The sequence below is a fragment of the Triticum aestivum genome, chromosome 4D, assembly GCF_018294505.1.
Source record: "Triticum aestivum cultivar Chinese Spring chromosome 4D, IWGSC CS RefSeq v2.1, whole genome shotgun sequence".
In the NCBI taxonomy this organism is placed as follows: Eukaryota; Viridiplantae; Streptophyta; class Magnoliopsida; order Poales; family Poaceae; genus Triticum; species Triticum aestivum.
Genome location: NC_057805.1, coordinates 333878078 through 333905994, shown reverse-complemented (window position 1 = coordinate 333905994; position 27917 = coordinate 333878078). Strand labels below are relative to the sequence as shown.

Sequence of the window (27917 nt, the reverse complement as noted above, 5' to 3'; positions counted from 1 at the left end):
ACTGTTCATCCAATCGATCGGCTTCAGTTAGTAGCAGTAGCGGAGGAATCGCTCGATCGGGTTCAGTTAACAGCTATCAATCGATCGCTCGGGTTCAGTAACGCGTAGCCTGCAGTGCAATCGCTCGGGTTCAGTTAGAGCCCAACGCCTCGCTCGGGTTCAGTTAGAGCCAACGCCTCGCACACACGCGCGTACGTGTACGAGAGAAACGCGCATCGCTCGGCCCCCGACCTCCCACCGTAACCGGGAACTCCCCGAAATTTTCCTCCCCCTCACTTCTATCATGGTTTTTTCCGTCATGGACGGCCCAAAGAATGTCATGCAGCTGCGTCTTCGGCCCGCCCAGGACGAAAAGCCCATTTTTTGTCATAGAAGTAGGAGCCCACCACATCTATGATGATACCGGGTTTTGTCACAATTATCGTCATAAAAGTGTCATATGTATGACTGAAAAAAAATTCGTTCGGCCCAAAATGTCACGGATGTGTCTTTTTTTTTGTAGTGTGGGTGATTATAAAGATGCTCTACAGGTGTCTCCGAAGGTGCTTGTTGAGTTGGCATAGATCACGATTAGGATTTGTCACTCCGTGTATCGGAGAGGTATCTCTGGGCCCTCTCGGTAATGCACATCACTATAAGCCTTGCAAGCAATGTAACTAATGAGTTAGTTGCGGGATGATGTATTACGGAACGAGTAAAGAGACTTGCCGGTAACGAGATTGAACTAGGTATGATGATACCGACGATCGAATCTCGGGCAAGTAACATACCGATGACAAAGGAAATAACGTATGTTGTTATGCAGTTTGACCAATAAAGATCTTCGTAGAATATGTAGGAGCCAATATGAGCATACATGTTCCGCTATTGGTTATTTACCGGAGATATGTCTCGGTCATGTCTACATAGTTCTTGAACCCGTAGGGTCCGCACGCTTAACGTTCGATGGCGATTTGTATTATGAGTTATGTGATTTTATGACCGAAGTTTGTTCGGAGTCCCGGATGAGATCACGGACATGACGAGGAGTCTCGAAATGGTCGAGAGGTAAAGATTCATATATTGGAAGGTTGTATTCGTACATCGGAATGATTCAGGTATTTTTTCGAAGTACCGAGGGGTTACCGGTACCCCCCGGGGAATGTTGGGCCTTCGTGGGCCATAGGGGAGAGGGAAGGCAGCCCACAAGGGGTGGTCGCGCCCCCTTCCTATAGGGAGTCCGAATTGGACTAGGGAGGGGGGCGCCCCCCCTTTCCTTCTCCTCTTCCTCTCCCTTCCCTCTTTCCCCCCTCCGGAAAAAGGAAAGGGAGTCCAACTAGGATTGGGAGTCCTAGTTGGACTCCCCCCTTTTGGCCCGCCCCCTAGGCCTGCCACCTCCTCCCCACCTCCCTTATATACGGGGGTGGGGGGCACCCCAAAGCACAACAAACAATTTCTTAGCCGTGTGCGTTGCCCCCTCCACAGTTTAACACCTCAGCCATATCGTCGTAGTGCTTAGGCGAAGCCCTGAGCCGGTAAGTTCATCATCACCGTTGCCATGCCGTCGTGCTGACGGAACTCTCCCTCGACCCTCTACTGGATCAAGAGCTCGAGGGACGTCATCGTGCTGAACGTGTGCTGAACACGGAGGTGCCGTATGTTCGGTACTTGGATCAGTTGGATCGTGAAGACGTTCAACTACATCAACCGCGTTACTAAACGCTTCCGCTTTCGGTCTACGAGGGTACGTGGACACACTCTCCCGTCTCGTTGCTATGCATCTCCTAGATAGATCTTGCGTGATCGTAGGAATTTTTTTGAAATACCGCGTTCCCCAACACTCCATGCTATTTTTTATAAAAGATGTTGGCCTATGCTTGGAGACGATCTTGTTCAAGAAGTTTTGCAAGCGGTGAATACTTGTACTATTCCAGATGGATGGAATGATACTGCGATAGTAATGATCCCAAAGGTTAATTCATCAGAAAAGGTAACCCAGTTCAGACCAATTAGCCTTTGTAATGTTGTTTACAGGATTATATCAAAAATGGTGGCTGCTCGATTGAAGGTGTTTCTCCCATATATTATTAGCCCGACTCAGAGTGCTTTTGTGCCTGGAAGAATGATTATTGATAATATTTTAGTGGCCTATGAATGTTTTCACAAAATAAAAAATAAGAGGGAAGGAAAGGAAGGTCTGTGTGCTATCAAACTTGACGTGCATAAAGCGTATGGCCAGGTTGAGTGGGTTTTCCTGAAAGAGATTATGTTGAAGTTGGGCTTGCATGAGAGTTGGTTCAATTTTATTATGCAATGTGTTTCCACTGTAGAATATCGGGTTAGGTTCAATACGGAAGAAACTACGAGCTTAAGCCCTCCAGAGGATTACGTCAAGGAGACCCTTTATCTCCTTATTTATTTTTGTTATGTAGTGAGGGCCTGATTGCTCTCATGTCACATGCGGAGGAGACTAGGAAAATTTAAGGTGTGAAGGTATGTAGGGAGGCTCCTTCTATTACAAATCTTCTGTTTGCGGATGACTCATTGATCCTGATGAAAGCTAATATACACAATGCCGAGGCTTTGAAAGCCCTTCTGGATTCGTATTGTACCGACTCTGGGAAAATGGTGAGTGTTGAGAAATCAAGCATATTTTTCAGCCCCAACACGAGAGTGGATATCAGGGAGCAAATTTGTTGTACCACTCTCAATATTATGATTGAAGCTCTGAATGATAAATATTTGGGCCTACCGGCTAATGTGGGTATGGACAAGTATGACTGTTTCTGTTACTTGATTCACCATATCATCATGAAGATAAGTGGACGGAAAGAAAAACTTCTATCCACGGGAGGGAAGGAGATCCTCCTGAAATCTGTTATACAAGCGATCCCCACCTATGCGATGTCCATCTTTAAAATTCCTAAAAAAACTTGCAAGGGAATCACTGATGCGATGTCACATTTTTGGTGGGGAGACGAGGACAACCAGAAGCAGATGCATTGGATGGCTTGGTGGAAAATGTGTGTACCCAAAAATCAAGGAGGGATGGGATTCTGGGATATTCATTGTTTCAACCGACAATGTTGGCAAAACAAGCTTGGCGTATTCTTGAGAATCCAGAGTCCTTATGTGCTACCATGTTGAGAGCTAAGTATTTCCCCGATGGTGATTTGTTGAACATGAAGTTAAAGAAGGGATCCTCTTTTACTTGGCAAAGTATAATGGCGCGGGTTAATTGCCTAAATCATGGTTATATATGGCATGTTGGAAACGGTCACAATATTGATATTTGGGAAGATGCTTGGATCCCGAATTGTGCAAACAGAAAAGTAATCACACCTAGAGGGAGTAATTTGATCTCCAAGGTATCTGATTTGATTGACCCTGTTACTAATAACTGGGACGAAAATCTAGACCAAACGTTGTGGCCAGTTGACGCACAACAGGTCCTTGTAATTCCGCTTCCCCAACATGATATGTCAGATTTTGTTGCTTGGAGCTATGCAAAAAATGGAGTGTTTTTAGTTCGATTAGCCTATGTTGTGGAATGGAAACATCAACACAGGAGAAAAATTAGAAGAACTGATGATATAGGACATTTAACCATTAATCCTATTTAGAGTGAGATTTGGAAGTTATCCGTGTAGAATTACTTGGTGAATAGGCACATAAAAGCTCCCCCCAATTGTCCCTCTTGTCCCTTGGGACAAGAGGATACAAAGCATATGTTATTCCAATGTCAGAAAGCAAAGGAGGCGTGGAGAGTGCTGAGACCGGATCAGGTCATTAAAAGAGCTTGCGAAGTTGATTATGCTGGTGAGGCGATCCTCGAGTTTTTACTCTCTATGCCTGAAAATGAGCTGACTATCTTGGGTAGTAGGAATGTTCGAAAAATGATTGCAAATACAACCTGATATTTGTGGTGGGAGAGGCGAAAATTAGTCCATAAAGAGAAAACCCAAGATGTCAACCAGATTTCTATGGGGATTCGTACTATTACGTTAAACCATGTTATGGCCATATCACCGAAAGCTACACCCTCCGTTTCTTTTTACTTCGCGTATAAAATTTGATCAAAGTCAAACTACACAAAGTTTGACTAAATTTATATCAAAAAATATGAACATCTATAATACTAAAACTATATAGTATGAAAATACATTTCATGGTGCATCTGATAATATTGATTTCACATTTTGAGTGATGATATTTTTTAATATAAAGTTAGTCAAACTTTATAAATCATGACTTTGACCAAACCTTATATGCAGACTACAAAGAAACAGAGGGAGTACTATGAAAAGAGGTGGATGGATACTACCTCTAAGGGGGTTTGTAAAACTTAATGTGGATGCCTCTTTTGATCATGACCTACTTAGGGGCACGTCCGGCGCTGTTTTGAGGGACGACAAAGGAAAATTCATTGCAGGGGGAATTGGAGAATTGATTGGTGCACCGATGTTCTGACGGCGGAAGCTTTGGCGCTCAGATATGGTTTGCTCAAAGGGCGGGTTGCAACCGTATTGTTATTAACCCAGATAACCTGGAGGTCATCGAAACCATGAACAACGGAGGACGGATGGCGAGTACAGCGGCGACAGTGTTTGACGATTGTTACTTTTTGGCTTGTGATTTTCCTATTACTAGATTCGAGCACTGTAATAGGAAAGCAAATAAAGTTGTCCATGAACTTGCTAAGTTAGCTAAATTTTCTTCAACTTTTGACTGGTTTGAGGAGCCTTTGAGTGAAATTGTATCCCTCCTCATAAACAATGTATTAATTGTTATTGAAAATGAATAACGATCTGTTATTTTTTCAAAAAAAAAGGACGGCCTGGATGTCATGAGGTATATCACTTTTTTTCTTCTTAGAAGTACTACTCCTAGCCAAGTACGTAGGCGTCGAGAGGAAAGAAAGAGAGTAAGATTCTAAGTACAACGAGAAAACTATATATCGGTCTTATCGAAGCACCGTAGTACAAGAAAGCCCGATCTCTCTCTCTCTCCCAACCCAAACCCTAACCCTCGAATCGAAGCAACCAGCCGGCGGCGATGGGGCAGGGTTCTCCAGGCGGCATGGGCAAGCAGGGCGGTCTCCCCGGTGACCGCAAGCCGGGCGACGGTGCCGCCGGCGACAAGAAGGACAAGAAGTTCGAGCCCCCCGCCGCACCGTCGCGCGTGGGGCGCAAGCAGCGGAAACAGAGGGGCCCCGAGGCGGCGGCGCGGCTGCCCCCCGTGGCGCCGCTCTCCAAGTGCCGCCTCCGCCTTCTCAAGCTGGACCGCGTCAAGGACTACCTTCTCATGGAGGAGGAGTTCGTCGCGAGCCAGGAGCGGCTGCGCCCCAGCGAAGACAAGACGGAGGAGGACCGATCTAAGGTCGACGACCTCCGCGGCACCCCTATGAGCGTTGGCTCGCTCGAGGAGATCATAGACGAGAGCCACGCGATCGTCTCGTCGTCCGTTGGGCCTGAGTACTATGTCAGTGTACTGTCGTTCGTCGACAAGGACCAGCTGGAGCCGGGATGCTCCATACTGATGCATAACAAGGTATCTTTCTGTAATATCTGCATTTATCAGATGGACTCAAACATGGATTAGAATTGAATACTTTTGACCGCGAGAAAACCTAGGGCGAGTTCAGATTAGGGCTCCTTTGATTGAAAGGATTTTCATAGGAATTTTGGAGGATTAGAATCCTTAGAATTTTTTCCTATTTGGGATGTTCGATTCATATTATTGAATCCTATTGGAATTTTTCCTAAGGATTTCTTTCTACTACTCCCCATAGGATTTCTAGCATCCACTCAAACCTCTTTGAAAGAATCTTCTTTTTTCAATGATGCAATCAAACAACCCAAAAAATCCTGTAGGAACGATGACATTTGTGAAGGGAGGCTGACAGCATCGGAGTGAGTTAGAACTGATCCATTTGGTGAAGTTGGGGCATTTTGATGACATTGAGACTTGTGGGATGGGAGCCATGGGGCAAAACATGGGAATTGAGATGAATGTGGCCATTGCTTGTTCCGTATGTGCAGAACGTTGATTATATATGTGCAGAACATTGATTATATATGAAGATATCTATGCATAAACTGCGCTGTAATTTGTAGTACGATGCTTATGTTGTCTCAGCAAATTTGCTTTGTTTTATTGCTAAGTGTCATTTCCTTGATTTCTTTAGAGATAATTTTTAGAAACTTATATATTTGGTTAAGTACCATCCTTTTCTACCTATATATGATGTTGACCACTTTCTGGCCTGAATATTATCACTAACCATCGTCGACAATTGACAGTTGCAAAAGCAAACACCTGTTCACTAGAACTCCATATTCAAACGTTAAAGCATAATCTGTTATTGCTTTCTTAACTAACACCATGATCACCATTAATGCATTAATGTTCTTGCAGTATCTCTCTTTGTAGTATGCGTTTTCCTGTAATCTGCATTTTTGTCTCCGGCTCTTATATTCTTTGTGTGGTTAATGATATATTTATACTGGTGTTTAGATTTTTTCTTCAATGGGTGCATCTCTAGATCTTCAGTTACATTCCAATTTTAAAACTCAATGTGCTATTATGCGAACAGAACAATTATAGGTCTGTTTGAAACTCATTTAGAACTTTATTGAGAATCAAGCTTGATATCATTTCTGTCAGGTTCTCTCGGTGGTCGGAATTTTGCAAGATGAAGTTGATCCTATGGTTTCTGTCATGAAAGTTGAGAAGGCACCTTTGGAGTCTTATGCTGACATAGGTGGTTTGGATGCCCAAATTCAAGAGATCAAAGAGGCAGTGGAACTTCCGTTGACACATCCTGAGCTATATGAGGACATTGGGATCAGGCCTCCGAAGGGAGTCATACTATACGGGGAACCTGGAACAGGGAAAACTCTACTTGCAAAGGTTTGTGTCTTTTCATCTTTTTCACTGGGCAAGGATTCCTTATTTTGCTTTATTTAAGCATCTTTTTCCACTAATAAATTAGTGAACCAGCTAAAAGGTTGTTAGTTTATGTTTATGTAATTGTAGCATGTTATTATACTCCCTCCGTTCCTAAATATTTGTCTTTTTAGAGATTTCAACAAGTGACTACATACGGAGCAAAATGAGGGAATCTACACTCTAAAATATGTCTACATACATCCGTATGTGGTAGTCCATTTGAAACCTCTAAAAAGACAAATATTTAGGAACGGAGGGAGTATATCTTTTGTAATAGAGTGTAACTTTATCTTATTGTATAAAATTGCGGCAGGCTGTTGCCAATTCTACATCAGCAACATTCTTGCGTGTTGTTGGGAGTGAGCTGATCCAGAAGTACCTTGGTGACGGCCCCAAGCTTGTAAGAGAACTGTTTAGGGTGGCTGATGATCTGTCTCCTTCAATTGTCTTCATTGATGAGATTGATGCAGTTGGAACAAAGAGGTAAAATATACCACGTCTCGGAAGTTTACTCTAGGATGATTATTATTTGTACCCAAAAAAAGATGGGGTGGAGTTCCCGTGAAAAATGAGTTGAATCAAGTTGTTATTTGTTATAGGTATGATGCTCATTCAGGCGGTGAGCGTGAGATTCAGAGAACCATGTTGGAGTTGTTAAATCAGCTCGATGGTTTTGATTCAAGAGGAGATGTAAAGGTTATTCTAGCGACAAACCGCATTGAGAGCCTTGACCCAGCCTTGCTTCGACCAGGCCGAATAGACAGAAAGATTGAATTTCCGTTACCAGATATTAAAACACGACGGCGTATCTTTCAGGTGCTTTTCTTCTAAATATTTAGCTCTACTAGGTGTTTAATTGGAACCTTTTCTTATTCTTACCTTATGTTTTATTGGTGCAGATACACACTGCTAAGATGACATTGGCAGAAGATGTGAACCTTGAAGAGTTTGTGATGACCAAAGATGAGTTTTCTGGTGCTGATATCAAAGCCATTTGTACTGAAGCTGGATTGCTTGCCTTAAGAGAGCGCAGGATGAAGGTAAGACATAGTTGCTCTGCGAATCAGATCCCTTGCCCTTTCTTATAGCACAACCTTCTAAGCTAACTATGAATTGTGACATGGGATGAAGAAACGATAGTAATCCAAGACATTCTGATGATCTTTCCTGGATAGTTTACTTGACCAGGGTTGTCTTTCTATTGTCTTATGTTTAAAAACATAACTGGATGCCCCTCAAAAGGAAAAGAACATGGCTGGAGTTTTGATTTCGCATGTTTTACATTTCCTGCTCCTTCCTAAGTTTTGATTTCACATGTTTTACATTTCCTGCTCCTTTCTATTTATAGGTGACACATGCTGACTTCAAGAAGGCCAAAGAGAAGGTAATGTTCAAGAAGAAGGAAGGTGTACCGGAGGGGCTGTACATGTGAGACTGTTCACCCCTCTCGCCGCCAGCATTACCTCCTGGTTCACATGGTTGTGTAATACTGGAGGATTGGAGTTTGTGTTTTGTTTAAAATGGTTGGAGTTTTACTTTCCTGTACTTACGTTTTATTCAGCAATCCCCAACTTAAAACAGCCCTCCAAGCAATGTACTGCGACCACTTGAAATGCTTGATGAGTCAATGTCTTAGTGGTTGGTGGTTGCTCTGCGACTTTTGGTCGGAAGGCAGATCTTTATATCGGTAAAATACAGAATCCTGATGGCGTGAAATGAACTACTCCTCTGTAAACTAATATAAAAGCGTTTAGATCACTACTTTAGTATTCTAAACGCTCTTATTACATTAGTTTAGGGAGGGAGTATTGATTTATTTTCTTATTCCGAGACTAGACCAATGCTTAACAAAAGTTGTCCTTTTATATATCTACTACTCCCTTCATTCCTAAATATAAGTCTTTCTAGAGATTTCACTAGTGACTACATACGAAACAAAATAAGTGAATCTACACTCTAAAATGTGTCTATATATATCCGTATGTGGTTTATAGTGGAATCTCTAAGAAGACTTATATTTAAGAACGGGGAGCACAAACCACTGCCTTTTTTTAGACGAGCTCCTAAAAGTTTGCTCAGAAACATATCATAGCTATTTGTCCACAACTGTCTGCAAACAGAAAATTTAAACTAACATGATTATATTAAAGTGAAAAAGATTGGACGCCGATAACTGCCACCCGTGTGGTGTATTCGACATGCGCCCACACACGGTGTGTGGTGTGAGCCGCAGGCAGCCCACACGGGTTGTGTGTGGGCGGACATTAGAATTGCCCACACGTGTGGGCGGGGCTACTTCGTGCCACACGCCCAACAAATACTACTCATCTCTACCCCGCCCGTGTGGCACGAAGCAAAAATGCCCACACGTCCTGGCGCAGCTACATTGTACCCCGCGGGATGACGATTAAATTGCCATCCTGGTTGGCAGATGTAGTTATTCGGGATGACAAGTGTAGTTGTAAAAGCATGTCAACTCTATCTGTTTTGATTAACTATAGTTGCCATGTCTAATTTATGGTAGTTGCCGCGTGTAATCAGACCGTAGTTGCCGTGTGTTATTAACTACTTGCCACATATGGTCAAACAGTAGTTGCCATGTGTGTTTACCTAGTTGCCACGTGTGGTCCAACTATAGTTGCCATGTATTGTTAATCACAGTTGCCATGTGTGTTTATCTGGTTGCCACGTACGCGCAACTGCAGTTGCCGTCTAGCAAAGAATCACAGTTGCCATGTGTGTACCGAGTTGCCACGTTCGCGTAACTGCAGTTGCCATCCACAACGCAGAAGTGTCGTGTGGGACGAAAAGCATTTCGGCCACACGCGCATGACCTAGGTGGTGGCTGTGTGGGCATAAATTAGTTCGCCCACACAGCGCAGCTGGCAAACAACGTGGTGCGGGCGTGTGGGCAAACTCTCCAACGCCCACACACCAGCCCCGTCCTACGTGGCACAGAAAATCAACCTTTTATATCAAAATTCGTGCAAAAGGCATTGAACGACGATCCAGGCATGTGGGCGAATTGGGGAACGCCCACACGTGTGGGCGTTAGCGTTTCCAAAAGGATTAGCGTATTTTTTGCTATGCGGATGGATGCGGACGCCGACCACTTGCATCCTTGTCGTATTGTTCACGGTCATGTTCAATGGCTGCCAGGTTCGTACGTCTTGACTTCGGTTAAAGAAAGGACATCGTAATTGAGACGTGGAGGTCTCTTGCGTTAACATTCTCAGGCTAAATTGTTCTTTTTGGGGGTTGCAAGATAGGTAATTTCATCACATCAGTTAAGAAATGAGTGACAACGCGATACTACGAACGACCTGTACGACATGAAATTTCCCTGTCATCTGCCAAAAGCGATGCGTGTATAATGATCAGTCCATGTCCTTGTAATGCATTAAGCTTACAGCCTCCTGACAGTCAGTCTCGGGACGATCACTCAAGCACCAGCCATTAACAACACGAGGAGCAGCGAAGATAAGACCAATTCCAAAGTGCTGATCCATTTCATCCGCGCATGTTTATTTGGATCATCGTGGACGGAAAAGTCGGCCAGACGCACCGATCTAAACGGACACGTGTTCGCTTTTCGTTCGCCTGTCGACCCATTCCCGGCCCAATTTAAGCCTCATTTGCGTCGGCGCAGACACGCGCGGCGCGCGCCAACTACTCCCCTGGCCCGCCAGTCGGTGGCAAAGCATCCACCATTTTTTCCACTTTCCTCAACCCCCTCCCCCCCGCCCGCTCGCGCTTCCGGCTGCTCGCCATGGATGACGCCCTCGATGCCGCCGGCGTCCTCGCCTTCTCCGGCATCACCTCCGCCCCCTCCGACAAAGTCAAGCCCCGTGCCCCTCGCAAGACCGCTGTGGCACCCAAGAAGAAGAAGTAGGTGACGCCCGAGGAGCAGGCCGCGGAGTCGGCCAAGAGAAAGGGCCGGAGGCACGCGGCGGACGCAAGGGGAGAAGCAGCGGCCGCCGCCGCCCTCACCACCGCCGTGCAGCAGGAGAAAATCAACGCCTGAGTCGCGCGTGACAACGAGAGGGAGGACCTGATCTACCTAGGGTTAAACCCTGGCCAGCACGGGCTCGTCAGCACCGCCGTGGCCGTGGCCAGCACTGGCTCATTCGCGTTTCCTCGAATGGTGCTGCTAGAGTCTCCACGCGCGTTGCAGCGCACCCGATTCCCGGCTTCCACGTCTATCCGCAAGCCTCCCGACTCTCCGAGGAATGCTCGCCGGAGGTGAGCGTGGTGGCGCCTTCCACGCCTGCGCCCGTGCACATCGACCTCAATGCCACGCCGGTGGCCGGTGCCTCATCATCCGGAGGGGCGAGGAAACGCGCACGAGAGATGCCAGCCGACATGCTCCCCGGCGCCCGCAACCTGTTCGACAGAGTGCCGACGGCCGGCGACGAGGAAACGGTCAACCATTTCATGGAGAGCATCATCTTCGAGGGTGGTGAGGCGGCCGCTGGCTCCGCTGGCGGTGCCGCCGCGGCTGGCTACGATCCCAATGAGACCCAAAGCCAAGACGGAGCGCCGTTCACGCCGGCGACCTATGATCAAGCTACCATGCACAACGCCTTCGTGGAAGATCAGGTCGGCCTAGACGGCTTCCCGCTCGACCACGAGTTCCCGGAGGACTACGACCTCAAGGAAGAGGATGAAATGGACATCGACGAGGAGCCTTTGTTCGAGGACAAGCTCGCCAACCAAGCCGCCGGGGCGAAGCCGAAGCGCAAGAGCAAGCGGACGAAGGCATACATGCTGTCCGAGGACAAGCTCCTTTGTGAGTGTTGGGGGGACATTGGGCAAGACCCCAAGGTCGGCGCCGAACAAAAGGCATCAAAGCTTTTGGATTCGTGTCCATCGTGAGTTTCATGAATGCAAGAAGTTTGCGTCGTACCAAATGCATAGCACGCGCGGGTGGGTGTCCATTTCGAAGCGATGGAGGGTGATACAACAAGAGTGCAACAAGTTTTGTTCCACCCTTGAGAGCATCAAGGCATGTCCCGTGAGCGGCATCGGCATGCAAGATATGGTATACATGCACCCCTCTTTGTTTTCATTCCTGTTATGCTTGCATGTCCATTTCCATACCCATTTGCCCATATGCTTGCATTCTATTCATTTGTAGGCATTCCAAGCTTTGGAGGCATTCAAGGTCTAACATGAAGGCAAGTCCTTCAACCTCTCCCATTGTTGGATGGTCATCAACGGGGAGGAGAAGTTCAAGGCACAATATGCCGCCCTCATGGCGCATGGGGGGAAGAAAACTGTGGAGGAGGTTGGGGAGGGCAAAAAGCCACGGCCGCGGGGGAAGACCAACTCCAAGAAGGAGGACAAGCGGGATGCGGCGTCGCTCGCCTTGCTCGCAACCGTGGAGGGCATGATGAGCAAGAAGGACTCAAGGAAGGAGAAGCGCCGACAAAACAAGGAAGAGCAAATGAATGCCTTCATGAAGATCCAAAGGAGGAGGCTTGAGATGGAGGCGAAGAAGCAAGCGAGGATGCTTGAGATGGAGGAGGAGAAGCAAGCCAAGATGTTCAAGATCAAGACCGTCAATGCCAGGACCAAGGCGAAAGAAGTGGCGCGCTAGCATGATGACAGGGGTAGAGATTATAAAGGTGGACTTTAACACGTGGAAGAGGCCATGGTACGAGAAGATGCAGGCCGACATGCGCAAGTTCGACGAGTGATCTATGACGGCGACCGTCATCCCTCTTTTGTATGTCAGCAAGTGTGCTGGCGTGACCACGGCCGAGATGGCGTGGTTGAATTTCCCGCCGCTTTTTGTGTGCTGGCATGTGTGCCGGCCGTTGGCAAGTGCGCGAGCATTAACTTGTGGTGGTTTCTTTAGAGGCTGGTGTCGGTGTCAAAACCGGCGGATCTCGGGTAGGGGGTCCCGAACTGTGCGTCTAACGCGGATGGTAACAGGAGGCGGGAGACACGATGTTTACCCAGGTTCGGGCCCTCTCGATGGAGGTAATACCCTACTTCCTGCTTGATTGATCTTGATGATATGAGTATTACAAGAGTTGATCTACCACGAGATCATAGAGGCTAAACCCTAGAAGCTAGCTTATGGTATGATCTACATATCCGTATTGCCAAGCTTGCCTTCCACGCCAAGGAGAGTCCCATCCGGACACGGGACAAAGTCTTCAATCTTGTATCTTCATAGTCCAACAGTCCGGCCAAAGGATATAGTCCGGCTGTCCGAGGACCCCCTAATCCAGGACGCCCTCAGTAGCCCCTGAACCAGGCTTCAATGACGATGAGTCCGGCGCGCAGATTGTCTTCGGCATTGCAAGGCGGGTTCCTCCTCCGAATATTCCATAGAAGATTTTGAACACAAGGATAGTGTCCGGCTCAGCAAAACAAATTCCACATACCACCATAGAGGGAATAATATTTCCACAAATCTAATCCGCTGACAACTTTTCTAAACGTGACGTTCTGCCGTGATCTGGTCATGACAGACCGTTTTTTCGAGCCCGCCACTGCACGTGTTGCGAGGCGGTTTTGTTGGCACGTCTTGTCGAAGCAGAGATCGTGTCCCTCTTTTCACGGGATTCTCATCAATACGGGTGTGGGTAACCCAACCGCGCCATCAATTACGACGCTTGGGGAATAAGCGGTTTTACCAGGCAAGTGGGGAGGCGCAGAATACCTCCTGCCTTTATAAGGGGATAAGAACTCCCATTCGCACCCACACTTTCTTCTTCCCGATCCATTCCCCTCCGCCCGAGCTCCAGCGCCCAAGCGTTCATCTTCTCTACCCACAAAGGCCTTCCGAAAATGTCCGATCTGGAGCAGGAGGCAAATGGATGGCCTCTACCGTCCGGGAGAAGGATATCAAAAAGCTTCGGGAGGCCGGGTATCTGGCCAAGAAAATTAGCCACCGTCTCCCGACGGCGGGACAGACCGTCCCTACTCCGGAGCCCCACGAGAGGGTTGTATTCCTCCCTCACTTAGTCCGCGGGCTAGGGTTTCGCCTCCACCCGTTCGTTCGCGGCATCATGTATTACTATGGGATCGATCTTCACGATCTGTCTCCTAATTCCTTCCTCAACATCTCGACATTCATTGTCGTGTGCGAGGCTTTTCTCCGCATCTCGCCACACTTCGGCTTATGGCTGAAGATTTTTAATGTGAAGCCCAAGGTAGTGGGCGGCGAGCATGCCGAGTGCGGGGGCGCTATGGTGAGCAAGATGCCCAATGTCATATGGCCAACAGGCACCTTTAACGATTCTGTCAAGGAGTGGCAACATCGGTGGTTTTATATCACTGAGCCGCGCGGCACGGAATGGGCCGCTACTCCCAAGTTTCGATCCGGTGCCCCCTGCGGCTTACATCCTGGGTCAAGAAGGGCCTGAACTGGTCCTCGTCCAACGAACTGTTGGTGCTCCAGACGCGCGTTAAAGATACGGGAGACAAGAACATTGAACTTGTCAATGTAGTCCAGGTGATGTTAGTTCACCGGATCCTGCCTTGTCAATACCGGACTTGAAATCTATGGGAATTCGATCCGGCCAAGCACCAAACCTTGTGAGAGCTTTTTGGCTCCTTGCACAAGGACATCTGGAAGGTGCTTTTCAAGTCCAGCAAATCATGGCTGGACTCCACCGAGGACCGCGGGTACCAACTGTCCCGCCCTGCAAGTTCGGTAAGTCATCATACTTTTTATCCGCATAACCCAAAGGAAGCGCTTAATGTGTTTTCTACAACTCTCCTAGGGCTGGACGAAGAAGGCAGAGCGGATCCATTGTCCGGCCCCGCTGCCCGAAGAACCGGCCGTCCCACTTCTGACGAAGATGCTGGTCCCGGCGCCTTACAAGGTGCCGAAGAAGACGGCCGAGAAGGAGGCCAAAAAGACCCGGGGCGGCCTTCGTCGCCGCGGCACTTCGGACACAATATCCGAAGGCTCTAATGCCCGTTCCGAAGAGGACGAGGAGGAGGAGGAGGATGAATCCCCCGCGGGGGGAAGAAAGAAGAGGATGGCCTCCGCACACTTGGAGGCCGAGTCGCCTAAAAGGGGAAAAGCTCCTCTTCCGGAGGAGTCCACTGCCGCCGCCGACAGCGGCCCGGTGTGGGATCCCAGGGCCCAGCCCCTGGTGAACTTGTGAGTATATAAAATCCGAGTACGTTTATGCGTCCAGACTCATCATGGCATAGTATTTTAACCTGAGCCATATTTTTTGTAGTTTGGCGAGGTCTCGTACCAAACAATCCTCATCAGAGGATTTGCTGAGCTCGGATGCTATGGAGAGCGGGACGCCCCAGAAGGCCCCTTCCTTTGAACAGGTGAATACCACCGAGGCTTCGTCCTAGAGGAACCCCGTCCAAGGAGGAGAGGAAAAGACCGTGAAGACGGTGCCTGGAGGTCAAACTTCAGGGGCCGGACACATGGGGGAGAAAATTCCCATGGGAGCTGATGGCGGGGGCCATCTGGAATTCGGCTCCCAGCCGGATACAGTTCCGGAGACCAATACGGCTCCAGAATCAGGCAGGCAGCCTCTCTCAAATGGAGGGGACATGCCTGTTCCACCGGCAACCTCTGTCCAACCAGAGGTGTCGGATGCTTTGTTGGTGGCGCTGAAGAGCGCCTCCATCATCGATGAACACCGTGCCCTTATGGGTGCGGTGATTGAGAAGATTCAGTCTGCTGAGAGTGGACTGAATGGAGCCTGTATCAGCCTTATAAAAGGTTTTGAAGTATGTTTTATGAGGTTTCGAAGAGTGTCATGGTATGGATAGTAGCCCCTGATACACTGTTCGGTGAAAGAAAGAACCGGACAGAGGATCAAATTTATGTTCGCAGGAAGACTCATTTGATGACATCATCTCTCTTCTGTTATAAGCAGGCGTCTGTAGCGGCTGCTGCCTCTCATACTGCGGAGGTCTCCGGACTGAATCAAGGTCTGGAGCGGGCCAAAAAAGAACTTGGCCAGTTGAAAATGCAGTTGGGAGATAAACAAGGTATGCGCAAGTCTTGTTCGCATTTATTGCGAATGAATTTTTCAGTATGATAAAATATGTTTCGTGATTTGCGCTAGCGATGATGACCGAAGTCGAGGCTCTTAAGAAGGCTGTGGCCGAGGTCGAGAAAAAGGCAACCATAGAGCAGGCTCTTCGTGAGAAGCACGAGGCCAGGGTTATTAAAGCTGAGCAGGAGCTGCAAGAGGCCATGAAGAAATGCGAGACCTTGGAGCAGAGTTTAACGGAGAAAGAATCCGAACTCACCAAGGCGCATCAGGCCATGAGCGAAGCCCGGGGGAAAACCCAAAGCGCCCTGCAGGGGATCCAAGAGGCGAGGAAGATCGCGGCGGGTAAGGCTTTTTCCATGTAAAGCAAGTATTTGAGGAGAAAATTATGTTTCTAATTTTGAATTCGGATTTCTCAGGGGTATTTGCCGAGCTGCCCCACAGCATATCGGATGCCGCCCAATTCTACCGAACCGAAGAAAGGAACACTGCGGATAAGCTCTTCTGGACGCAGTATTTGGCAACGAATTATCCGGTGCCCTTTGTCGATCAACTGAAACAGCTGATCGAACTGCATAAGGCGGCGGAACTGGCCATGAAGGATATGATTATCCGGCTATGGCCCGCCGAGCCGATTCCAAGCAGCTACTTCGGGCTCGTGAAGCGGCTGGTGAGTGCCTTCCCTTGACTTGATGTCATCAAGCGGTCTGTCTGTATAGAGGGTGCGCGAATGGCCTTCGCCCGCGCAAAGGTGCACTGGGGGGAGATGGATGCTGAAAAGCTGATGACCGAAGGACCGCCAGAGGGGAAGGAGCACCGCAAGCCCGAATTGTATTATGAGAGTGTCCTGAAAGGATCCTACCTTGCAGCGGAGCTATGTACCAAGGACATTATATTTCCATGAATGCAAATCATGTTGTCCTTTGTAATTTTTGAACAAGGTCATTTATATTATTTATTGCCAGTTATATAAAAGTTTATCCTCCTGCACGGCCATTTTATATATTAATCCTGAGAGTTGGCCAGTCATCGGCTTCTGCCCCCACGTAAGAAGTACGGGGGTGTTCGGGATAAACCTGATCACTCTTTATCCCAATTTTGGGTCCTTCGAAGGAGGTGTTCAGCACAACGAACCAGGCAATCGGACTATAGGGCTTTATCGCTCTCACTTAGCCATAGGAGCTTTAGGAAGGTAGGCGCAGCCCCTGGTGTTCGGAAAACCGCACGAGGGGCTCTATAAGCACCTGATCGGAAGAAAAACCCGATCCATCGCACGCTGCATTGGTTATGGCATTATGCGGGAGAAATCCTTAAACATTTTACATCCTCTCGAACAGCTGACCAGCTCTCGCCGTATCATGACAGTCAGTTTTCGGCTTTCTCTACTGAGGTGCTCGTCCGGAAGAACCGGGACACAATCGCAGTAGTTCTCCCAGTGCTACCTTAGCCGATATAGCGGAACGTAAGGTACCAAAACGTGGGAGCCGGGCAAACCCAACTATTGACCCAAGACATGACTCGGAGCCGATGCATATAATGCTATAGGTTCGGGGTGCCGAACTTCCGTGAAGGTGTTCGGACTTTATTGTCGTATTATGGGTAAAACGAAGCCCCTGGCATATTTGAAGGTATATCGCGGCGTACGGATGCCACTTGACAAAAGAATTTTATAAGAAATAACAACAGATAAGCATCATATGAATCCACATATTGTATTTGAATACTACGTCGATGCGTATGAGTACAGGTAATGTGATAAAAAAGAGATATGACTGTAGAACCTGCTGAGACCAGGGGGAAGAAGCTGTGTGCGGATCCGGCGTATAGTCGGATGGTCATCGCGGGGAATATCTAATGATCCCCTTGCGCATTTGAGCTGCCTCCATATTGCCCGTCCTGGTCGGCGCAAAGGTGAACCTGCAAAGGAAATGTAAGAAATATTTGCGTGCCGGAGAGCGGTTGAGCCGCCGAGTGCGGCCTGTCCTGGCCTTCGCCGGAGTGTTTAATTGAGCTCTGGACGAGCCGGGCTATCCTTCCGCGACGCCGTTCGGAGTCCTTTGACGGTGTCCGGGAGCCTGGCCATTGACTCGAGGTTCGGCTGCAAGGTGCTGCGCGTTGCTTCTGCTGTTAAGGCAGCGGTGTACTCGTTGATGCCGAAGTAAAGTTCGTCCTTGCCATTAACCGTGATGACGTCGCGTGGACCGAGCATTTTGAGCTTACGGTAGGCATAATGTGGCACCGCGTTGAATCGAGCGAACGCGGTTCGTCCGAGCAGTGCCTGATAATCACTGCGGAAGGGGACGATTTCGAAGATTAACTCTTCGGTACGGCAATTGTCGGGTGATCCGAAGACTACCTCAAGGGCGATGGAGCCTGTACACCTGGCCTCCACACCTGGTATAATGCCTCTGAAAGTGGCTTTAGTGGGTTTGATCACCGAATGATCGATGCCCATCTTGTGCACTGTGTCCTGGTAAAGCAGGTTTAGACTGCTGCCTCCGTCCATAAGGACTCGTGTGAGGTGGAACCCGTCAATTATTGGGTCGAGGACTAGTGCGGCTGGATTGCCCTGATTGGCATTAACCGGACGATCTGTCCGGTTGAAGGTGACCGGCCCTAGTTTATATTGTGGGACGACTAGTTCCGTTAAGTCGGCATCCCTAAGGGTGCGTATCCGGTCCGGGTTTGGAATTTGGGTGGTGTTTACCACATTCACCGTTTGGATTTGTGGGGGAAATTTCTTTTGCCCTCCCGTGTTCGGTGATCTGGGCTCTTCGTCGCCATCGTCGCTTTGAGACCCCCCTTCTCCGTTTTTGGCGCCTGCCCTGCCGGCTTGTTTGAAGACCCAGCATTCTCTGTTGGTATGGGTGGCTGGCGTTCCTGGGGTGCCATGAATTTGGCATTGGCGATCGAGTATGCAGTACAGACTAGATGGACCCGAATTGTTATTTTTGAGTGGCCCTTTCCGCTGACCGGACTTTGAGCCACTAAACCCGGCATTAACTGCCGTATCTTCAGCGTTTTCACCATATTTGCGGCGCTTGTTTTTGTTGCGTTGTGGTTTGCCGTTGCTATCCCTGGCCTCTGATGTGCTAGGTTTGCTTGCTGTATTGTTACTACGAGCCAACCAGCTATCTTCGCCCGCGCAAAAGCGGTCCATAAGTGTCGTGAGGGCTGCCATGGATTTTGGCTTCTCTTGGCCGAGGTGTCGGGCGAGCCATTCGTCACAGATGTTATGCTTAAATGCCGCTAAGGCCTCTGCATCTGGACAGTCGACAATTTGGTTCTTCTTAGTTAGGAACCGGGTCCAGAATTTCCTGGCCGGTTCCCCTGGCTGCTGAGTTATATGACTTAAATCGTCAGCATCCGGCGGTCGCACATAAGTGCCCTGGAAATTGTCCAGGAATGCATCTGCCAGGCTCTCCCAACTTCCGATGGAGTTTGCTGGCAAGCTATTGAGCCAATGCCGAGCCGGCCCTTTGAGTTTTAGCGGGAGATACTTGATGGCGTGTAGATCATCCCCGCGGGCCATGTGAATGTGGAGGAAGAAGTCTTCTATCCATACCGCGGGGTCTGTAGTACCATCATATGATTCAATGTTTACGGGTTTAAACCCTTCTGTGAATTTGTGATCCATTACTTCATCGGTGAAGCATAGGGGGTGTGCGGCGCCTCTGTGCCGGGCTATGTCACGACGCAGTTCATACGAGTCTTGTCTTCTGTATTCGGCCCGGCCGGATTTGCTTTTAGTGTATCCGGCGTGACGATCATCGTCACGCGTTGGGGCGCGACCCCGTGATCCGTAGATCGATCTTGTATGTCATGCTTTGTTTTCCAATACGTCTCGCAGGTCCCGCGTGTTGCCCCGGGCCTTGGTATTTTTGTTTGAATGGCGGCAGGGTGCGGGCTGGACTTCGGGCTGATATATCCCTCTGTCTCGGCCATGAGGTGGCCGATCAGCCGCATCATACGCTGGTGATGTAGGTTTTAATGCTTCCTCCTCGAGTTGGGGTAGCAAGCTGCGCTTTGGGTAACTCTTGGTTGGGCGCTCGAGTTCGTATTCCTCGGCCACCAGGACTTCAGTCCATCTATCCACTAGCAGATCTTGATCAGCTCGAAGCTGTTGTTGCTTTTTCTTTAGGCTGTTTGCTGTGGCTATAAGCCGGCGCTTGAAGCGCTCCTACTCGATGGGATCCTCAGGCACGATAAATTCTTCGTCGCCGAGGCTCACCTCGTCTTCGGAGAGAGGCATGTAATTGTCATCCTCTGAATCTCCGTCTGCTGCCTGTTCCGGAGGGCTAGCTTGTTCATCCTCCCGCTCGAGGTCTGGTTGGAGGGGATTGTCGTCGTCTTCGGCACTATCCGGAGCGTTATTGTCTCTTGTGTCGGTATCGCTGCTTTTGCTATGGCGGGACTTAGAGCGGCGCCGCTGACGTCGGTGCTTGGATTGCTTCTTGGAGGGATTATCCTCCGTTGTCTTATCGTCATCGCCTTCTTTGGGGGTGTCCACCATGTATATATCATATGATGAGGTGGCAGTCCAGCGCCCTGTGGGCGGTGGTTCCTGTTCGTCTCCTGCATCGTCGTCCATACCGTCGATGTCTTCGGAGCCGAAATCGAGCATGTCGGTTAAATCGTCGACAGTGGCTACTAAGTGGGTGGTGGGTGGGGAGCGAATTTATTCGTCGTCCGCATCCCATTCTAGCCGGACATAGTTCGGCCAAAGGTCTCCTGACAAGGAGAGAGACCTCAATGAGTTTAGCACGTCGCCCAGTGGTGAGTGCTGAAAGATATCCGTGGAGGAAAACTCCATAATCGGTGCCCAATCGGATTTGATAGGCACAGACGCAGGCGGCTCAGAGCAAGTGGCCGGGGAGGAATCCAGGTGTCCGGCAACACGGGTCTCATAGGAAGTGAAGTCAGCATTCGGCTCTATTGCCCCTAGTGCGCGGCCTTCGTGGCGGGGTCCATCCACCCGTCTTTGGATGGTGCAATCTGCTCCGGATTAAGGGCCGGAGTAGTTGCAGGTGTGATCTCCCGAATACTGTCCGACGGCAGAGCTAAGTCATGCCCGTCGTGACTGTGCGGCGCACCTGACATGGGCTCGAACCCGTCGAAGATCAAGTCTCTGCGGATGTCGGCAGTATAGTTCAAGTTTCCAAACCTGACCTGATGGCCAGGGGCGTAGCTTTCGATCTGCTCCAGATGGCCGAGCGAGTTGGCCCGCAGTACGAAGCCGCCGAATATGAAGATCTGTCCGGGGAGGAAAACCTCGCCCCGGATCGCATCATTGTCGATGATCGAAGGAGCCATCAAGCCTTATGGTGACGGCACAGTGGAACTCTCAACGAAAGCACCAATGTCGGTGTCAAAACCGGCGGATCTCGGGTAGGGGGTCCCGAACTATGCGTCTAAGGTGGATGGTAACAGGAGGCGGGGGACACGATGTTTACCCAGGTTCAGGCCCTCTCGATGGAGGTAATACCCTACTTCCTACTTGATTGATCTTGATGATATGAGCATTACAAGAGTTGATCTACCACGAGATCGTAGAGGCTAAACCCTAGAAGCTAGCCTATGGTATGATTGTTGTTGTCCTATGGACTAAACCCTCTGGTTTATATAGACACCGGAGGGGGCTAGGGTTACACAGAGTCGGTTACAAGGGAGGAGATCTACATATCCGTATTGCCAAGCTTGCCTTCCACGCCAAGGAGAGTCCCATCCGGACACGGGACAAAGTCTTCAATCTTGTATCTTCATAGTCCAACAGTCCGGCCAAAGGATATAGTCCGGCTGACCGAGGACCCCCTAATTCAGGACTCCCTCAGCTGGCATGGTGCCATGAACTTTGGGCGATGGCATGGCGGCGGGCCTTTTTAAATTTATGCGCGGACATGAAATGGATCACAGGCGTTGGACGCACGGCCGGCCCAAAATAAAAACACGGCGGACGCCGAGCGAAGGCCAACCCAAACAAATAAAAAACAGACAAAAATCCCGTCCGTTTGGATCGGCCGTTGGAGTTGCTCTAACTTCCGCAACATGATCGAGCCCCTTCCATCGCCAGCAGTACAATCAGTCTTCACACACGATTTATCAAAGTTCAGCTTCGCCGTTCCGCAGCCGGACGACTCTAGTGCAGAGTTTTCGTGGGCGGGCGTCAAGCACGGCAGCGCATTGCCCTGGCCGGAAAGATCGACGACGTCATTGCCCCTGCAAATGTCAGCCAGCGGCTGCTAATTGAATGGACGGCACAGGTTGGTCGTGGTAGCATCTACAAACGTGATGTACTCCTTCTCATTAGCAAATCTTAAAATCGATACAATTTCATGTAATGTTAAAATAACACACGTAGATCATCTAAATCAACATGCATAGCATAGAGGAGTTCATCATATACCATAAGACAACCAAAATTTGGTATGTTCTAGCTAGCTATGAAGAGAGGTCACCCACGGCCGCCCTTATTAGAGCAAGCCTCGGGCGTAAAAGAATTTTTGCCGCGCGAAAAAAATTTAACATCCATAAGCCTTTTAGTTATCTCAAAAAGATACCCCAAACAAAATATGGCTCAATTGCATGAAATATTTAGAATTTAGACTCAATGCTTAACGATACAACAAAATAGATAAAAACATGACAAAAACTACGAAGAACAATATATGATAAAAAAGAGTGCCAATTTTAATGGTTTGTTTCATCAGTGCCTTGCATAACCTCATCAATGGTGGAAGAAGAACCAACACCTTCAAGACATCAAAGGCAAAATTTCAAAAGAAAAGCATAAACATCAAGTGAAACAATTATCATTGGTACAAATATAAAACCTTACCACTTCAATGAGATAAAAAACCTTTGTGTGACCTATATGATTGAAAGCGATATACGATATCATTATCATCAATAAATAGAAATACATCTCGCTAAATCTATTCATATTATTTTTCTACAATATGAAATAAAAATACACCTTCTAGACATCAATACACGCGCGCGCGCACACACATGTTATTTCAATTAAATTTCAGTTTGAAGCAGTTTACACACTGATACATCATACAAGTAAAACATGTTATAAGTAGAATTGTGAAAAACATCAGTGGGGATACAAGGTGCAGCAGCCAGCAGCGGATGGCACACCACGCGGACGAACCACGCACAGGACAGGAGGCGGCGGCCGGCGTAGCCACGGCGGACGGTGGCACGAGCGCTGGAGACCGGACATCTGTCGGCGTCCTGGGAACGGGGGTGCCCAGACTTGCCTGCCTGCGGCCCATGGCGTGGCTCCGTCGACGGCCCGATACGGCCCAGCTTCAGCAACAACGACCCAAGACCCTCGCGAGGGGCTAGCCTCGCGAGGCGGACGACACCAAGACCTTCCTGAGGGGCGGCCTCACTAGGCTGGCTCCCGAGGAGCGGAGATATCAATGCAAGGTGCACCTCGCGAGGTTCACATGACGTGAGCCATGACGACCAAGGCCAGGCGGGCGCCAGCGGGCGCAGCGTACCAGTTTCCTCTTTGGTGCTAAGGAGGCAAGCGCAGGCGCAGGGTCCCGAGGAATCAACTAAAAGTTTCCATATCGGTGCAACGAGACCAAGACCGCCAGGACCACAGGACGGAGGTCATCGCGGAGCCCACTGCAGCGTCACCACCAGAGCCTTTTGCAGGCGAAGACTACTTTTGTCAGGATAACTTGTACTAGTTGTCTCCCTTTGAATTTGGCCATTGTGGGATCCCTTCCCGCCTACATTTGGGAAGAGGACCAAGGCCACTATATATAGGACCTAGCCACCACCATAGAGGGGGATGGATCGATTCCACCCAAACCACCCCACCAGCTCATCGAGCTCAAGAAAACCTCACCTCCTGAGGCTGTCCTAACACTGTACTAGTTCATCCTTAGCCCGTCGAGCTAGGCTGTGGAATCGTTGAGCAGGCAGACTGGAAAGAGGGAGTTCTTCGCACACACCCCAGAGTTCGAACCTCTCAAGGGTCTGCGGAACAAATTCCTACCTCTATATCTATCTCTGAGGTGTTTGGGTTTTGCAATCTAAACTCATGGAAGGGCCTGGCCAGCAAACGAGATCTCTTGATTTTTATACGATTTTTTGAGCAACTAGCGCGAAAGCCGTTGCGCGTTAGCGCGTTTCGATTTTTTCGAAAAAGAGAGGTTTGATGCTTCTGAATTCACGTAGATTGGATCGAAAGATCGCACTTCCGCTCTTCTCCTATCGGACTCCCCGAATCCGACATTTGGCGCGCCAGGTAGGGGTGCGTCGAAGCCTCGCTTCTCTGTCCGCTTCGCCTTGCCAATTGGCTCCCATGGCGAGCAGCGCTTCTTCCCCGGCCGGACTGACGAGCGCCCACGAAAGCGCCGCGAGCCTCCGAGCTTTCTCCCCCGCCTTGCGGCAGGTACGGTGGCCGCCCAAGTTTAGGCCGGAGATGCCGCCTCATTACGACGGCACGACAGATCCGGCAGGCTTCCTCCAGGCCTACGAGGAGGCCGTTTGGGCGGCCGGCGGCGACGACAAGGTCATGGCCAACTGGTTCCCCATGTCCCTCACTGGTGTACCGCGCGCCTGGCTTCTCGGCCTGCCAGGGTCTTCTGTAGCCTCCTGGGAGGAGCTGCGCGGCCTCTTTGTCGCGCGCTTCGCGGCACCGGCGCCCCACGCCGTCGCAACCCTCCTCGGCGGTTCTCGGGCGCCGCCCTCAGACTGCCACATCAAGCAGTTCTTTCGCCAAGTGGGTGCCGCCCGCGTGCAGCAGGGACCTCCTCCAGGGTGGGCGTCGCCCAGCGCCGACCTCACTTTCGACTCCAGGGACCACCCCACAACCATAGCGGGCGCGGGTGCGCTCCTGATGCTCTGCACCCCCACCATCTACAACGTGGCGGTAACCAAGACCCTCATCGACGGCGGAGCTGGCCTCAACGTGCTCTCCGTGGAAGCTTTCGGCTTGCTTCACGTGCCGTTCGGCTGGCTGCGCGCCACCAAACCATTCTCTGGAGTCATCGACGGCTCCACCTGCCCCTGGGGCAAATCCGCCTGCCTGTCACCTTCGGCACCCGCGACAAATACCGCACTGAGCTCATCGACTTCGACATCGCCCGCATCGGTCTCCCGTACAACGCCATCCTCGGGTACCCAGCCCTGGCCAAGTTCATGGCGGCGACTCACCCTAATTACAACCTCATGAAGATGTCGGGAAGTAGCGGCGTCCTCACCGTGGCTGGGGACACCAAGGAGGCGCTGGCGGCTCTCAAGTTCATCTTCAGGGCCACGGCTGCCGCGCGGCCGGAAGCGAGGAGGGCCCCTAAGGTCCCGGGGGCTGCGCCGGCTAAAAAGAAGCAGTTGTTCTCTCAAGATCGGGCCAAGATGAAGCAGGTACCAGTCGACGAGGACGGGGCATAAGGAGCCACCTTTACCATAGGTGCCAACCTCGCCCCGGACCAAGAAGAGGCGTTGGTGAGCTTCCCGCGTGCAAACATGGAGGTGTTCGCCTGGGAGCCCAAGCAACTAGTTGGGGTCCCGAGGGGGATAATCGAGCACCACCTGAGGGTGTGCCCTAACGTACGCCCGATGAAGCAGAAGGCGCGGCGGCAGTCCACGCACAAGCAGTCCTTCATCATCCAGGAAACCCGCAAGCTACAAGAGGCTGGTATCATCCGTGAAGTGCGGTACCCAGAATGGCTAGAGAAGCCGGTCATCGTGCCCAAGAAAGGCGGGAAGGAACGCATGTGTGTCGAATTCACCAACCTCACCAAGGCCTGCCCTCAAGACCCGTTCCCGCTTCTGCGCATTGATCAAATCGTCGACTCCACCATCGAGTGTGACCTACTGTGCTTCCTAGATGCCTTCTCGGGATACCACCAGATCAAGATGGCGGTGCAAGAAGTTTAGAAGACGGCCTTCTTACCCCATGCGGGGTGTACTGCTACACTTGCATGCCGTTCGGGCTGCGTAATGCTGGGGCGACCTTCCAGCGTTGATGCATATTGCCCTAGGCCGGCAGCTCGGGAGGAGCGCTGAGGCCTACGTCGACGATATCGTGGTGAAATCCCGGGAGGCAAGCACCCTCATCCAGGATCTGGAGGAGACATTGGCCAGCCTGCGCAAGGTGGCCTGCTCCTCGCGCTCGAGCCTCGGGAGGGGTGCTGGACCGAAGAATTCAAGGCATGCCTACTACAGGGAATCCTGCCGGAGAAGGAGGAAGACGCGGAGTGCGTGGCTCGGCAGGCCACAGCCTACTGCATTCAAGACGGTGATGAAAGCACAAGTGCTCCCTGGGTGATTTTGGTAATTAATGTCAACATATCTCTTGTTGGACTAATGTTTCTACCTAGTATGTTTCAGATAAGTTCAACAATGGAGTGGCATGGACCAGAGGATGTGGAACCTCTTCAAGATGCTGAGGACAAAGGATTGGCTCAAGCTCAGAGCTCAGGACTCTACATTTTCTATTTTAGTGATCCAAGATCACATTGAGTCCATAGGAAAGCCAATACTATTAAGAGGGGATGAGGTGTTGCTTAATGGCTTGCTTGCTCAAAGTGCTTAGTGATATGCTCCAAAGCCCTCAACCACTTTCTCACATCCACATATGTCCCAAACCAAAAGTCAAACTCGGCCCCACCGAAACTTTCTATCCGGCGCCACCGAGTTCTCTTGACATAGCCACTGCCAGAAACCCTAATCAATTCGGTCTCACCGATAGGGATCTTGGTATGACCGAGATGGATTGCAAACTCTCTGTTGCCTATTGCAATAATTTCGATCTCACCGAAATATGCAATCGGTCCCACCGAGATTGGATTGCAAACTCTCTGTCAACCTTTCGTAACGTTTCGGTCCATCCGAGATGAGCGAATCAGTCCCACTGAGTTTGCCTGACCAACTCTCTGGTTGTCTATTACCAAAATCGGTCTCACCGAGTTTGTGTATTCGGTCTCACCGAGATTACGTTATGCCCTAACCCTAACGAAATCGGTCTCACCGAGTTGACGTGTCGGTCCCACCGAAAACCCTAACGGTCACATTATGAACTAAATCAGTCCCACCGAGTTTAACAATTCGGTCCCACCGAGTTTGGTACATTGTGTGTAACGGTTAGATTTTGTGTGGAAGCTATATATACCCCTCCACCCACTCTTCATTCATGGAGAGAGCCATCAGAACATGCCTACACTTTCAACATACATTTTCTGAGAGAGAACCACCTACACTTGTGTTGAGGTCAAGATATTCCATTCCAACCACATAAATCTTGATCTCCAGCCTTCCCCAAGTTGCTTTCCACTCAAATCATCTTTCCACCATATCCAATCCTATGAGAGAGAGTTGAGTGTTGGGGAGACTATCTGTAACACCCCGGATGTAACTTTCCATATTTGTAACTCCAACTCTTGCCATTTCCGGCTATGTGTTATGATATTCCCGTCGTGGTCGGTTTTTTTTTTCCGTTTTGCATTTTGTTCATGTCATGCATCTCATATAATGTCATCATGTGCATTGCATTTGCATACGTGTTCGTCTCATGTATTCGAGCATTTTCCCCGTTGTCCGTTTTGCAATCCGGCACTCCCACCTCCTCCGGTGCACCCTTCTTGTTTCTCTTCGTGAGCGGGTGTTGAACGTTCTCGGAATGGACCGAGGCTTGTCAAGTGGCCTTGGTATAACACCGGTCAAGTCTCGTTCCATTTGGAGGTCGTTTGGTACTCCAACGGTTAACCGGGTAACCGTAGATGCCTTCTGTGTGTTGCAGCAAAAACCCCTCTCTAAACAGCCCAAAACTCCTCTAAGTCTCTTCCATGCTCTAGGTCGTTCGATCACGATCGTGTGGGCAAAAACCGTGCTCAATTTGGACTCTCCTAGCTCCCTCTACCTATATATACACCTCCCCTCCCGAAATACCTTCGCAGCCCAAACCCTAGCAGTTTTCCCTCTCCGCCGCCGGACGAAACCAGCCCACCGACGGACGTGTCCGCCTCCCATCACCGC

General features: G+C 49.8%; 1 protein-coding gene across 1 annotated transcript; it reads left to right on the top strand.

Annotated features, from left to right (window-relative positions):
- Positions 1-4949: 4949 nt before the first annotated feature.
- LOC123097733 (26S proteasome regulatory subunit 4 homolog) lies at positions 4950-8565 on the top strand. Its single transcript, XM_044519551.1, has 6 exons — positions 4950-5529; positions 6646-6891; positions 7244-7413; positions 7530-7746; positions 7830-7970; positions 8279-8565. The coding sequence occupies exons 1-6, from the start codon at positions 5035-5037 to the stop codon at positions 8360-8362; spliced, it is 1353 nt and encodes a 450-aa protein (XP_044375486.1). The 5' UTR covers positions 4950-5034; the 3' UTR covers positions 8363-8565.
- The last annotated feature ends 19352 nt before the right edge of the window (positions 8566-27917 follow it).

What these genes read in the sequence shown, in the direction of transcription:
- LOC123097733 (XM_044519551.1), top strand. Translation starts at nt 5,035, where the DNA reads ATGGGGCAGGGTTCTCCAGGCGGCATGGGCAAGCAGGGCGGTCTCCCC. An exon ending in CCATACTGATGCATAACAAG is followed by an intron (nt 5,530 to 6,645) that starts GTATCTTTCTGT and finishes CATTTCTGTCAG; the next exon opens with GTTCTCTCGGTGGTCGGAAT. An exon ending in GATGCAGTTGGAACAAAGAG is followed by an intron (nt 7,414 to 7,529) that starts GTAAAATATACC and finishes TATTTGTTATAG; the next exon opens with GTATGATGCTCATTCAGGCG.